The 11,276-nt window shown below is 57.7% G+C and overlaps 1 protein-coding gene across 2 annotated transcripts; it reads left to right on the top strand.

The window, feature by feature from the left end:
- The first annotated feature begins 3,346 nt into the window (after positions 1 to 3,346).
- C2CD4C (C2 calcium dependent domain containing 4C) lies at positions 3,347 to 7,062 on the top strand. 2 transcript variants are annotated; one of them, XR_013960891.1, is made up of 3 exons: positions 3,347 to 3,473; positions 4,108 to 5,534; positions 5,575 to 7,062. XR_013960891.1 is itself a non-coding variant. In XM_080673960.1 (2 exons), the coding sequence occupies exon 2, from the start codon at positions 4,144 to 4,146 to the stop codon at positions 5,401 to 5,403; it is 1,260 nt and encodes a 419-aa protein (XP_080530086.1). In that variant the 5' UTR covers positions 3,347 to 3,473; positions 4,108 to 4,143; the 3' UTR covers positions 5,404 to 7,062. The 2 variants fall into 2 exon arrangements, 1 of the variants encoding a protein (XP_080530086.1); XM_080673960.1 differs by having other exon boundaries at positions 4,108 to 7,062.
- The last annotated feature ends 4,214 nt before the right edge of the window (positions 7,063 to 11,276 follow it).

Below are 11,276 nucleotides of genomic sequence, written 5' to 3'. Positions count from 1 at the left end.
GGGAAACACACTGTTGGGGGCAGGATAGGAATGGGGGTGGCTGAGAGAATGTTCTGGGGGTTGGACCAAATAGTGTGAAGAAGTGTCAGATTCCAGAGAGTTGTAGGCCAGAGAGAGGTCTAAATGCGCTTCATTCATTCATTCATAGCCCTGGGTCTTCCAAGGCCCGGCACCACCCCTTTAAAAGTTTCACCTAGCACTCCTGTAGGCATGTGCTGAGAGCTGCACAAACTCAGGGTGCTCAGAGGGGTGAGGAGGCTTCCAAGGCCACACACTGGGAGGTGGCAGAGCCGGTGTTTGAACCTCATTACCTCCCCCATCTTGCTCCTGGACCCAGGAAAGCCATATCTGGGGACCCCCCATGGTGACAGGAGCTACAAGCCTGGCTCTAGCTGGGTTCCCACCCTGTCTCCAGTCCATTCTATCTGCAGTTACTCAGTTAGCAAATGCTCCCTGCCCTAGCCTCACCCTCAGGGAGCTCTGAGGTGGGAGGTAGTAGAAATGTTGGTTCAGATTCTGCTGTGCAGCCTTGGACCAGTTAATTCCCTTCCCTGAACTGGGACTCCGCAGAATCAAGCCATTCTGCCATGCCTCAGTTTCCTTATCTGGAAAACTGCTCCCTCCCCCAGTGCCTTTTGGGCTTGGTCCCTCTTGGGAGCTTGCAGACAGGCCTTTTCTCTCCCTTTTCAAAGGAAAAGGCAGCTTAGAGCCCGGAGCTGCATGGGCACAGGGTGGCTCCTCAGGCCTAGAGCTGGGATGGCAGGCTCTTTGTCTTTGAGCCACCTCCCTGTGTGTCCTCCAAGCCTGTCTGCTGGATGCCACAGGGGGCAGCCTATGACTCAGGCCTGAATCCTGGGAAGTACCACCTTCCTGCTTCTCCTCTGAGACCTGCCACTTTCCCCTTTCCATATAGTATGTTCCTGGGAATGGAGGAGAGGGTGAGGACTGAGGCGGGAGGGGGTGAAGACCAAGGCGGCAGCATGAGGGGCACAGCTTAGGGTGGGTGGGGATGGTGGATACCTTCTGGGCCCCCGCCCTAGTTTGGACCTGAAACTGGCAGCCTCCTCATCTCTGATTCCAGGGAGGCTACAGCTCAGGGTTTGGGGGAGTCCTGGCCGAGGGGTGGGGGGCTGCCGCACCTGTCAGTCACAGGGCTCTGCAGAGGCAGCAGAAGGTTTTGTTGACTTGGAGAGGTTTCTGTTTGGAGTCAGAGCCGGTGGCCTCCCTGCCCTGGTCCCTTCCAGGGCGGCCCACAGGACAGGTGTTTGGAATCTATCCCCAGGTAGTTTCCCCCTCTGGGCCTCAGTTTTCCCAGCCCCCAAATGTGATGGGGTGGGGCTTCTGGCTGAGCAAGGCTGTGGTCAAGGTTCTGGGGTTCACTTTGAGGCCTGGCAAGACCTCCCCCTGGCTGAGTCTCTTTCCTCACCAATAGCCGCTTTCGTGAACTGATGACCAGCACTTATATCACACGTGTTTAGGTCTGTTTCAGTACTTTGCAAATAGTAACTCTGATGCTGTGATGCCTGTGGACCACTGAGGAGAAGGAGGCAGAGAGGTTTGGACACTTGCCAGAAGTCACAAAGCAGGAAATATTGGTACTAGGATTCAAGCCCTGATTAAGTGGCTCCAGATTAATGTCTGCGTTGCTTAGCACAGGAATCAGCACAGAATAAATTCACTGCATCCTCTTTCACTCAACTGGGGAGAGAGACCCTGCCCCCAGCTGGGCAAGGGCGAGTGGGGATTGAAGCCCCCAATTCCCAGGTCAGCCTGGCACTGCCCTTCATTGCAGACCCTCGCTGGTCACTTCCCCTTCTTGGGCCCCACTGTCCCTGTCCTGTCAATGGAGGAAGGTGGCTGAGGCCCCGACTGCAGAAAGGAGCACTGTTCCAGGAGTCATCCTTCCTGTAATCTGCGCATTTGTCTGGCAAGTTTTCCTTAAAGACCCCAGTGTCTTGGAGACACGGTAGGGCTAAGACTGAAACAACCCTTCCAACCACAGCTCCAAGCCCAGTGGGGCAGCAGAATCACACAAGTAATTGCAGCAAGTAATTGCTCTGGGGCACTCTTCATGACAGCTGAAGTTGGGGTTCAGTGGGTTCTAACACGGGGCTGGCCCAGGCTGTAACATGGGGCTGGCCCAGGCAGTGGTGAGGTGATGCATTCACTGATATCTGCCTCCCCTGGCATGCTGGTGTTGCCCCAGCACAAAGCAGGGCTCAGTGTTTGCTGGGTGAGCAAATCTGAGACCTGCCTCCTGGAGTCATGGCCGCCTCTGAGCCTCGCTTTCCCCATGTGGACCATGGCACTCTAAACCCCACCTCACTCCAAGGTCCAGTGGATGTGTTGGAGGGGCGGGGCCTCCATCTGGCCACATTATCTTGTTGGCTCCTCACAAACTGGTCGGTCTTGGGTGCCAGAAGGGGAAAGTGAGGCTGAGAGGGAGGGCAGAGAGTGAGGAAGCAGAGGGGTTAGGGCTGGCAGGTCACAAGGCAGAGGGGTGGGACCCCAGAGGGACCCTGAGATCTTAGAAGCTGCCAGGCCTGGGATTGCCTTGGTTTCTCTCTCTGTGGGTAGCACGCCTGCGCTCTCCCTGCTCTCCTCCAATCACATTTTCCTGTTACAATTCTTATTCACCTATGTCCCTCAGTTGGCACCGCCTCTGTGGGATGCATCACAAAGTGGGCCCTGCATCCCTCCGTCACAGCTGTGTCCCTAGCGTCTGTGTCATTGTCCAACATCCAGTAAGTGCTCAATAAACATCTGCCCATGAAATGGAGGAGCAGTCCCTTCTCTGGCTTCTGGGGTGGCTTCGCTGAGCGATGCCCTTCACCAGGAGGAGTGGGGCTTAGCTGCTGGGTCCTTATTTCTAGAAGGAAACTTTCACCTTTCTCGTCTACGGAGGGGAGAGTTGAGGGAAGGACGTTAGAGCCTGGCACTGAGAAAGCGCTCAGTAGTAAATTCAGATGCAGTTATTATTGCTGTTATTTTATTCTTCATTGTAAGTCGGGAAAGCTGCTCACCAGAGAAAAGGCCGACAGCAAGTATGGGTCTGCGCCTCCCCAAATGAACTGAAGCGTGGGGTTTCTGCTCCTCCTGCTCCCCCATCCGCAGGGACCAGCGCTAGGGGTGTCCATCAGCAAACTGCGACCACCTGCTTTCCCTCCCACTTACCCCTCGTCAGCCCCCTGGGTTCCCGCGAGGGTCCTGGTGCGCCCGGCCCTGGGGTGGCGCGGGGTGTGCCGCGAGGCGGGGGGCGGGGGCGGAGGGCGGCGGTACTAGGGAGAATACGGCGGCGCGGCGGCCGGGCTGGGCGGTTTCCCGCCGCGGCCGGTGAATGAGTCCGACTGCGCTGCCGCCGCCGCCCTGGTGGAAGCAGCAGCCTCGGCCCCCGCCCCAGACCCGGAACCTCCGCGCCGAGACCCCGGCGAGCCCGCGGGACAGCCTCAGCCTCGGGACACCACCCCTGGCAGGTGAGTTCAGGGACCCCGCCACGATCCGCAGGGGCTGCTAGGTCCCCACCCCCACCCCCAGCTGAGTTAACCGAGGGGTGGGTTGGGGGGGGGGAGTGTCGCGGGGGAGGGATCAGCCGGCTGCGCTGTGGGTCCCCAGACTCCTTTCCTCTCCCTTCCCCCACCCCACTTGCCTGGACCCTCAGTCCTGGGAGAAGCCACAGGTGAGTGGGAGCCGGATTGGGGGGGGGGGGGGCGGAGCTGGGACAGGCGGGGGTCCACCACACCTCGAGGTGTGGTCCCTGTAGACAGAGTGTGAAACCCTTTAAAAAGCGCTTTGAGATCCTCAAAACGGGGGTGGGGGCGAGAGAGGGGCCGCTCTCCCCTGGGAGCTTCCCTAGAGTCCGAGTACCCCCACCTCCTCCGGCTGTGCTTCGAAGTTAAGCGCGACCTTTGGAGAGAGGGGTGTGTGTGTGTGTGTGTGTGTGTGTGTGTGTGTGTGTGTGTGTCAAGCCCATCCCACCCCCGCCCCCACCCCCCTGGGTCCTGCTGGCCCAGGCCCTGTCCAGGTGGCCCCCAGACAGGTGCCAGGAACCCCCTTTCAGCACCCCAGTGCATGTAGGCCTGCAGCTCCTGGCCCCGCTTCTCTCCCCAGACTCTGCGCGCCCTCCCGGCCTTCTGTGCTGCCCCCATGAAGAAGACCAACATGTGGTTTCTGGAGCGGCTTCGGGGGTCCGGGGAGAACGGCGCTGCGGGGGGCGAGGCTGGAGACAAGGCCTCCAAGGGGCCCCTGTACAGCAACGTACTCACGCCCGACAAGATCCCCGACTTCTTCATCCCCCCCAAGCTGCCGGCCAGCCCCGCGGAGCCTGAAGGGCCGGCTGAGCAGGGCCCGGCCGCCGAGCAGACCCCGGCCTCGGCTTCGCCCCGCCGAGCCCCGCGGAGCCCCCGGCTGCCCGCCAAGCTGGCGGCCGAGAGCAAGAGCCTGTTGAAGGCGGCCACCCGGCATGTGATCCAGATCGAGAGCGCAGAGGACTGGCCGGCCGAGGAGGCCGCCACCAACTCCGACCCCCAGGCGCAGGGGGCCATGTCCCTGCCCTCCGTGCCCAAGGCGCAGACGTCCTACGGCTTCGCCACGCTGGCGGAGAGCCCCCACACGCGGCGCAAGGAGTCCCTGTTCCACAGCGAGCACGGGGCCCTGGCCCAGGTGGGCTCCCCGGGGGCGCGGCGCCGCACGGGGGGCGGCAAGGCGAACGGGGGCGACAGAGCGCCCAGGGAGGCGGGCGGCGCGCTCATGAGCCCCAGCCGCTACTTCAGTGGCGGGGAGAGTGACACGGGGTCCTCGGCCGAGTCCTCCCCGTTCGGGTCCCCGCTGCTCTCGCGCTCCGTGTCGCTGCTCAAAGGCTTCGCCCAGGACAGCCAGGCCAAGGTGAGCCAGCTCAAACACTCGGTGGGCCGCCACGGCTCCCTGTCGGCGGACGACAGCACGCCGGACACCAGCCCGGGCGCCCGGCGCCGCCTGACTCGCAGGGCCGCCCCGGAGCCGGGCGCGGAGCCGGGTCCGGTGCCCCGCGCGGAGCACGCGGTGCGCATGGGCCCGCGGGGCAGCGTGCGGCTGCTGGCCGAGTACGAGGCGGCCCAGGCGCGGCTGCGGGTGCGCCTGCTGGCCGCCGAGGGTCTGTACGACCACCTCTGCGATGCCCGAAGCATCAACTGCTGCGTGGGCCTGTGCCTGGTCCCCGGGAAGCTCCAGAAGCAGCGCAGCACCATCATCAAGAACAGCCGCCACCCCGTCTTCAACGAGGACTTCTTTTTCGACGGCCTCGGGCCGGCTAGCGCCCGGAAACTGGCCCTCAGGATCAAGGTGGTCAACAAGGGCAGCAGCCTCAAGCGGGACACGCTGCTGGGGGAGAAGGAGCTGCCCCTGACCTCCCTGCTCCCCTTCTTGTAAAGGCCCCTTGCTGCCCACTCTCTGTGCCTCCCGAAGGTGCCAAGGGGAGACCCACCTCCCTCCCCTCCTCACTCAAATTCTGATGGGGCGGCAGGAGACTAATTGGCTGCGCCAGGGGCTGGGAGGAGGAGGTGGGTTTAAACTCCGGCTGGGCTGGGCCCGGATGCTCAGCTGTAGCGGGGGGCTTTCCTGGGATGCTGCATGGTGACCAGGATGCTATTTTTCATGGATTAAGTTATTTGGAGGAGGAAAAAAGGGGGCTGCCAGGGAAGAGAAGGCCATTTGCAGGGCTGAGCGCTACCCCTGTGCCCCAAGTTCTATGTCCCTTGATGTGGTCTCAGCACTTACAGAGTTCTGGAAAGGGGTTCTCAGGTGGCTGGGAACCTGTGCCAAAAGGTGGCCGAGGTGTTTTGAAGACTTAGAGGTCTCCAGTCCTGAGAGTGGGCTGAATCTTTTCCTGTGTGGCACGAGTGTCCTCATCCCCCAGGTCTGCCAGACGCAGACCCCCAAAGCAGTGCCAGGGCCTCGGTTCTGCCACTAATGCCCCAGGGGGCTGTGGGAGGCAGCAGAGCTGAGGAGCTCATGGTGCAGGAAATCCCAGAAGATGAAAATGGGAACAATGATGGGAACAATGGCTCCGCTTCTGTCCCTGGAGCCAGACAGCCCTCCCGGGGCTGTTTCCTCCACTTCCTTCTTTGCTTGCTTTTCGGGCAGAGGCCTGCCTGGCTGCTCCACTGCATCTGCTTGGGAGCCCTGGCGCTGCTGGGGCACCTGGAGCCTCCCTCCCCTGGAGAGGGATGCTCTGAAAGCACCCAGAGGGCAGCCCCCTTGCCCATGACTCCCATCCCCCCATCCCTCCCACGCTGCCACCCCACCCCCTCCTGTCCACCTTGGCAGCTGGACACCAGGGAGTGATGCTCAGTGACTGATGGCTGGGGCTTTTACTCCACGTGTGTAAATAGGTTTTGGTTAGGGTGGGTGGGATAAAGGGACAAAGGGGCGGGCTGGGGGGGGTACCCTGGTGTGACTTTTCATGCTGCTAGGTGGCTGCATAGGTTTGCTTGTGTCAGGATAATTTTTGTGGAGGTTTTCCAGCTCAAAGAAACAAATGGTACAGTTTGAAGCAGGGGCCAGCTCGGCCAGGCCAGCTCTGTCCCTTCATTTCTCCTGGGCTGCCTGCTGGGCATGGATGGACCAGGGCAGCCCATTGAGTCCTAGGGCGCCCCTCCCTGTTCAAACATTGTCCCTCTTGACTCTAGGTTTTCAAGTCCCAGGAGGGGAGAGGTAAAGAAGCAGATTTTCCCCAGGGCTGGGGAAAGCACCAGTGCACCCTGCACTGAGATGGAGGGGCCCTTGGAGCTGGGGTCCCTTTTAGTGCCCCCTTTGGTCTCTGTCCTGTGCCTGTTCCTTCCTGCTCCTGCCTTCATAGGGGCTCCCCCTTCACTCTGGAACTTGGAGACCACCAGGGCCAGGCTTGTGGGCTGAGGAGGCAACAGAGGGCCCTGCAAGGAGCTAGATGCTTGGAGCTCATGCCCCTCCTGTTCTTTCTGACCCTGACCTCTCCCTTCCCCTGCTTTCCCTCTGGGGCCTCCCATTTTCATATGCCCCATGCACTGTTTCATATCTTTGTGTTCGAAGTTGACAGTGGGTAAACCTTTATGACACCCTTCCTAAGTGTGTTTGTTTATAAATGCTGTTTTTAGTGCAATAAAGGTGTTTCGGGAATGCGGGGGTGGAGATTTGCCTTCTTTGCTGTTTAATAACAAGAGAGGAATTTTGTCTTGAATTCCAAGGAGGATGGCGGGAGCCTTCAAGATCAGTGAAGTCCTCAACCCTTTCAGACCCTCTGCTTGGGGAGGAGGCAAGGAAATAAGATTACCCAGGGCGATGCCTTGGCCTCCCTCCCCACCCCCAGGCCCTGTTATAACAACAGCTGACATTTGCTCAGCAGGTGTCTGTGAGCGCTGCTCTTACTCTCCATCTACAACATGAATGGCCTTCACAGCAGCCCCTGAGAAGGCTGTCCACATCCTCATCTCGCAGGTTCCGTAACCTGTCAAGGCAGCCTAGTTAATGGGAGCAAACTCGCGCCCTCACTGTGGCCACCATGGAGAGAATTGGCAGGATTTGCCCCTTCCAGGTTCTGTTTCCTGGGGACAGAGACTGGACATGTGATGCCATCATTAATGGGGACCCCCTTGGATCCTATCAGCTGCCAACACAGGAGCACCCCCACTGACCTACCCTCATCCTCATCTGGTCTGCCCAAGTCCCTGCAATCAGACAGGAATCAGAAAGCAAGTATGTCTGTCAGCCAGGAGGCCAGCCCCCACCCTCTGTCCCTCTCACATACCCCAGGTCAGGCTATCTCTCCCCACAGAGCCCCCAGTTCAGGTCCCTGTTTCCTGCTCTGACCCCAGGCCTGCTCCTTCCTCTCTCCAGGGTCCAGATTGTCAGGGCTGTCACAAAGCCACCAGGAGCCTTTGTGTGGGGTTGGGGTCCTGAACAGCCCTCCACTGGCTGACAACTGCCAGATGAGCCACGCTAACGAGGCCTGGTCGGGACCCAGGATGTGTTGCCAGGGCAACCGGGCGCCTTCTCTCCTTTTTCCCACCAGCCACTCATCACTGGGCAGCCTGTGTGTGTGCATGTGGGATTGAGTGCCTCTGTGTGTGTCTGTGTGGACCATCTATGTGTGCATGCACACAACAGTGGGCTTTGGCACATGTGTAACTACATGTATGCCTTATGCACATGCATGCATGTGCATGTTAGTGTAGTGACATACATGTGAGAGTGCAGTAGTGCTTGTGCACAGGTATCAGTGTGGGCATAATTATGTGTGTGCATGTATGCACATAAGTGTAGCCACGTGTGTCAGCAAGTGTGTGTGTGTGCGCTTGCATTTCTATATGGGCTGTGCACATGTTTTTTTCTGTGTGTACCTGTGTACATGTATGTAACCTTATGAGTGTGTGCATACGTATTACTATGTAATTGTGCACATGTGTGTCACCATGTGTGTGCTTCTGTGTGTGTGCTGTGGCTGCCCTCTGCCTCACAATGTCCAAAAGGACGTAATAGGACCAGTGGCTCCAGAAGGCCCCCTCCCTCCTCTCTCCATGCTGGTTCCTCACTGGGAACACCCTCACCTATGTCCTCTCACTCAGACTTCAGGTCTCGACCCACTGCCTCTTCCTCAGGGCAGTCTCTACCCTGACAAAGTCAGACCCTTTTTTAGATTCCTTGTTAGTGTAACACACTGCCTTGCACTATCGATCTGATCAGAATGATCTGTTATTTGCAACTGCAGTATCCCAGTGCTCAGCTCATGGTGTAAACAAAGGTGACATTTGCATTCTCCTTCCAGCCCTGCTATCATCCGAGGCTTCCTACTGTCAGAAGGGCCATGGGCATCCAGGGCCACCACTAACAGTAGGCACCTCATTTGGTGCAATCACAAAATGGTGCCCCTTTCTCAAAGTGGAGCCAGCACAGTGGACAGGAGAGCCAAAATATGAGGAGTTAGATGCCTCAAGACCTGTGGGCACCTGGATCCAGCTGTACCTGAAGTCCATAATGCTCACCATTTCAGTTCAGAGAAGCAATAAAGTCCTTTTTAAAATATATATATTTTTTTCATTGATTTCAGAGAGGAAGGGAAAGAGATAGAAACATCAATGATGAGAGAATCGTTGATTGGCTGCCTCCTGCATGTCCCCTATTGGGGGGCGGGGAGATCAAACCTAAAACCTGGGCATGTGCCCTTGGCTGAAATCGTACCTGGGATCCTTTAGTCCGCAGGCTGACCCTCTATCCACTGAGCCAGACCGGCTAGGGCTAAAGTCCTTTCCTCGCTTGACTTCTTATTTATTTATTTGCAGCCAAAGAACACTGATACAGAGAGTCTCAAGTACGAGGAAGGAGGAAATGCACTGAGCTAGGTGTGCCCCAGTCTGACAGGAAGGAGGGCAGTATCCTAGAACCTGGGATTTGTACATCCTAGAGAGCTGGGGAATGTGGGCCTGGGGTGAGGGAGTGAGCATTAATCAAGAAGGAGTTTGCAGAAGGAACAGAACCTGAAATAGGGAAGAAGTATTGGGGTAGCAGGCACATTCCAGAGGTAAAAGGAAGGGGCTCAGGAGTCCAGCCAACTGGGGCCTCCATCCCACTCCACCTCAGCCTCGGCTGCAGCGCCTGCCCCGATCTGTCCATTGCCTTCTCCTGCTGTCCAGCTTGGAAACCTTCCATGGCTCAGCATGACCCCACACGCTATGCATGCCCCACATGGAAGCCCACAGACCCTTCCTGGAGCCTTTGCTTCTATAGTGCCCATCTCCCCAGCACACCTGAACTCTGACGTGCCCGGTAAGCATTCCATGGTGGAATTCCAGCCCGGGACTTTCCACTCTGCAGCACAGTGTGGCTGTGGGCGAGTCATGTGACTTGTGTGGGTCTCAGGCTCCCCACGAGCAATGCTTCAGCCCTGGTGATGAGGCTCAAGCTCATGTGTGGAAAGAGCTCATGTTCTGTGGAAGCAGGCACAATATAGCAATGATAATATAATCACATTAGGATGATAATTATAGGCTGCCAGCAGACCCCCTGAGGTCAGTGGCTTCCTTGGTCCTCCTGCGCTGGGGGCCTTTCCCCACTGCACCTGCCCCTCTGTCCAGCTGCTTGCACCCCCTTCCTCCAGTGTGGGATTCAATTAAGCTTTTGTTTTCTTCTCAGCTCTTCTGAGAGTGGGAGGGAGGGGCTGTCTGCAGCTGGGCCTGCTGACAGAAGGAGAAAAAATGACTTCAATAAAAAGGAACCACTGCAGAGGGAGACCTGCATGTGCATGCCTTCCCTCCCACCAGGAGTAAACCCATGCCCCCCACGGAGGTCAGGAGCATGGGGTGGGTGTCCAGTGTTGATCTGGAGAAAGAAGATACCTACCAAGAAGGGCTCCTGGTGGCTAACTGGGCTCAAATGTAAAAACAGAGCCTAGCAACCATTGCTAAACCCAGGCCTCTCAGACAGACTGCCCTTCAGGGAGAAGCCTGCACTGACCTGCCTGCTTGCTGGCTGAGCCCACTCTTATACAGGAGTTGCTGGAATTGTATTTCAACCAGTAGGAGGCTTTCACTGTCCAATTATAGCTGCACAGCTCTACAGTATGTCAGTAGCATCTTCTGACCAGAGTGGCTCCATTCCAACCAATCAGGACAGTGCTTTTAGGACCAATCAAACTGTGAGATTTGAAGTCCTTATTTGCATAAGGATGGACCAATCTGGAACCAGGGTTGAGGCTTCTGTCTATATAAGTCAGCTTCCCTATGGCTAGCCTGGGGACTATGTTTCCTTGGTTGAGGCTGGACCACCAAAGGGTCTTGATGGAGCAGAGCTGTCTTACTGGACAGCGACCTTCCTGGATGGCCACCTTACTCTGGTGCTGTCCAGCTATTGAGCTGTTACACTACAGAGCTGTTTGAATTGAATAAAGCTTCCTTCAACACACGCCAACTAGGAGATTCCTGGTGGTGTTGAATTGGCACCAATGACCATGGGTTGACATCAGTTGCAAAAGCGCCAGTCCTGGCTCCACTACTCACAGCAGGCTGCCTGGCTCTCTGGGTCTCAGTTTACCCTCCCCCTGGTCAATGGAGACATTACAGGCACTTCCCTCCAGGGTTATATAAGGTATGTATACACACTACAGGACCCCTACTGGTGAGAGGATGACCCACTGATCTGCGTCAGGACTGCAGACCCCATTCACACACGGAGAAACTGAGGCACAGAGAGGCAAAGCAACATGACTAAAGTCACCAAGCTGGCAGGTGGCAGGATGAGGATTTGAACCAGGGCTGCTGCAGACCCCAAGCCCT

This window comes from Plecotus auritus, assembly GCF_963455305.1.
Source record: "Plecotus auritus genome assembly, chromosome: 6".
Classification (NCBI taxonomy): domain Eukaryota; kingdom Metazoa; phylum Chordata; class Mammalia; order Chiroptera; family Vespertilionidae; genus Plecotus; species Plecotus auritus.
Note: the sequence above shows the minus strand (reverse complement) of the source record. Positions and strands in the feature narration are given on the sequence as shown.

Excerpts from the sequence above, each read along its gene's own strand:
- C2CD4C (XM_080673960.1), top strand. The coding sequence starts at position 4,144 with ATGAAGAAGACCAACATGTGGTTTCTGGAGCGGCTTCGGGGGTCCGGG.